The 2,952-nt window shown below is 38.1% G+C and overlaps 1 protein-coding gene across 1 annotated transcript; it reads left to right on the top strand.

Annotated features, from left to right (window-relative positions):
* Positions 1-1,438: 1,438 nt before the first annotated feature.
* LOC143878412 (mitochondrial import receptor subunit TOM7-1-like) lies at positions 1,439-1,992 on the top strand. The gene has a single exon (XM_077380705.1). The coding sequence runs from the start codon at positions 1,532-1,534 to the stop codon at positions 1,751-1,753; it is 222 nt and encodes a 73-aa protein (XP_077236820.1). The 5' UTR covers positions 1,439-1,531; the 3' UTR covers positions 1,754-1,992.
* The last annotated feature ends 960 nt before the right edge of the window (positions 1,993-2,952 follow it).

A 2,952-nucleotide genomic window follows, 5' to 3' on the forward strand; every position in this document is an offset into this window, starting at 1 on the left:
AGCCATCCATTCATGTCTTACATCTACTTTTTCTTATACAACAACTTGTCTTCCAAAAAAGTGAGTGAAGCCATCCATGCATTATCTCCAGAACTCACCCTAAAAAAATAGCTTAAACCCTAAACAAGATAAATCAGAAACAAAGGAATGAAAAATAGTGGAAAACCCTAAAAACAAATCCTAAATACAAAGAGATGGATGGTAAGAACTCAACATTTAAGTTTTCAAGAATTGCCACCAACAATGGTGGCTGAACAAGGAGGAAGATGACTGGTAGGGTAAACAATAAAAAAAGTGATAATGGAAAAGTAAAAGAAGAGGGAAAAAGGAAAAACCAAGGTCAAAACGTGTTGTAAATGTCAAAGGGCATTTTCGTCCAGCTTTTACTGACAAGACCTCTTTTGTCCCCCATTGATAATTTTTGAAAAGCATGGGTCTGTTGATAATTTTGCCTAATGTTTGTCCCCCATTGGTAATTGGTCCATTAATATGACCTGGGTATGCTGCGTACTAAGCACTCATGCGTATTTTAGTAGGTTCATCGTTCTTTGGAAAAGACGATAGATCCCAACATGGAAAGTGTTATAGCCCAACTGTTTTTTGATAAGAGCACTCCTCACTTTATTAAAAGTACAGTATGGTATACCATAGGATGATCCAAACCGTCAATTAGATGGGCCACAGCCTCAATAGGTTGTGCCCCACCTAACCCTCCGATCTATAGAGGGTCAGAATCAACCTTCTAACATTCAGATCCTACTGGTGTCTTAGAGTAGAAAATAGGGCTAATATATCACTCCCCATGTCTTGCCTAGGCCACCCCCGGTTGTACTGTAAAAAGAGTAGTCGTAACGTAATTCGTAAATACACTAGAAGTGGTTGGCTATGTGAAGAAAAGGGACTGAAGATCTCACTAGCCCAATGGAGAGGGTTCATAAAGTGGGCCCGCCATGGTAGGCCCAACATACGATGCCAATAACAATTCACAATATTACGTACTACGGAGCGAGCCAAGTATAGAGAAAATCGTTCATCACAAAAAAAAAACCCTCTTGATCTTATGGATGGAAAGTGCCTTCGAGGTGGGACCATCACCATATGGCTCACGGTCCACCTCATGATGATCTACAAGATCAACGATCCCAATTAAACACACATGGTTCCCTATGGAACCCACTGTTGATCGTTAGAACTTAGAAATCCACGGTGACAAAAATGAGCCAAAAGTTTTCTTGGAAAAAGAAATTCTCCTTTAAAAAATTTCATGGAAATAAAACTCCATGCTCTGCACGAATCTGAAGTACCCACGTAACTTCGACAATCTCGTGACTTCAATTCACTTGAGAGGGTATTTTAGTCATAATAAAATAGATTCAGTCTGATCTCCACCGTTCGATCCAGTGGGTCCCCACTCAAAAAAAAGCATAAAGAGGAAAGACGAAGTTTTTCAATTCTTCTTAGGGTTAGGGTTTAGGCGATAGAGAATAGACAAAACCAGCAAAAGAAGAGAGACGTGAAGCGAACCAAATCAATGGCTTCAAGAGGTTCTTCTGCAAAGGGAAAAGGGAAGTCTACAAAAGGCTCAAGGGCTTCTGAAAATGGATCGACTGCAAAATGTTTGAAGGAATGGAGCACTTGGGCTATGAAGAAAGCAAAAGTCATCACCCACTACGGTTTTATCCCTCTTGTAATCATCATTGGTATGAATTCCGAGCCCAAACCCCATCTTGCTCAGCTCTTGAGCCCCGTTTGAACCAAATCTGAAATACCCAGATCGGAATTCTGGTTTAAGGTTTTATGTTTTATGTTTTATGTTTTTTTTTTTAAGTTTTCAGGCTGGGGGTCTATTTGTCGAAACTACATGAAGTGTATTAGCTCTTTTTCAGTTTTTTATGAGTTTTTTAGATAAAGGAAGGGTATCTGGACTGGTGAATGGTGTTTTTTAGTTGATAATTATATATGTATTATGCAATCTCAGTTGTATTATTTGAATTTGTATGGTGTTTTTGCTTATGGGTTGAATATTGCAATACCCAGATTGGGTTTCTACTTAATTTAAAATTTTAGGTAGATTCGTAAAATTTATTTGATTTTCCCCTTCAATGGTTGTATTTGTGGATTAGAACTCTGATGTCCGGATAGGATTTACGGTTTAGATGCTATTATGGCTTTGCTTAATTTAAAATTTAGGTAGTTGTTTGCTGGCATGACAATTATTTGTCAAGTTTATATGATTTTCTATGTAATTTTGCTGCTTTAATCTACGCCTCTTTGTTGAATATACAGAATGGTTTTATGTTTGGATTGTAGATAGGGTCATGTTTGGTGATGCCCACGGATTAACGTCTTCAAAATCAAAATTCTGATTAATGTCATCATAGCATAAATTCAAATTCGAATTATTCTTTCTCGAGCGGACGAGGAGATACCTTTATGAAAGAATTTAGCTGTCCAAAGAAATAATTTTCTAGAGTCAAGAGTTGAATGAATGCTTGGTGGGCACGGGCAGCAGAACTCTAATAGCTAAGCAACAACCCTTAGGCCCTGTTCATTTGAGATTATGATAACCGATGGTGAGCCACCAAACTGATTATTGGGCTCAAAATTAATGTAATTTGAGCCCAGTAATCATTTCATAGAAGAATGGCAAGGCTGTAGTAAGTTAATGCTAAGTTAGAGATATGGATAAGTACTTTGGAATCCAAAGGTTTTAGACTAAGTCGGACTAAGACAGAGTATATGGAGTGCAACTTTTGTAATGTAAGGAGGCAAGGCGAGGATGCAGTAAATATTTCTTGACAGGAGGTACCTAAGAGGGATATCTTTCGTTATGTTGGTTCAATTCTACATAAGGAAGTAGAGATTGAAGAGGATGTTAACCATAGAATAAGAGCAGGTTGGTTGAAGTGGAAGCTTGCCTCAGGAGTTCTGTGCGACCATAAAATCTCTATC

The sequence above is a fragment of the Tasmannia lanceolata genome, unplaced genomic scaffold (genome assembly GCF_043159265.1).
Source record: "Tasmannia lanceolata isolate RefF3 unplaced genomic scaffold, GAP_Taslan_0.1 ptg000006l, whole genome shotgun sequence".
Taxonomy (NCBI): Eukaryota; Viridiplantae; Streptophyta; class Magnoliopsida; order Canellales; family Winteraceae; genus Tasmannia; species Tasmannia lanceolata.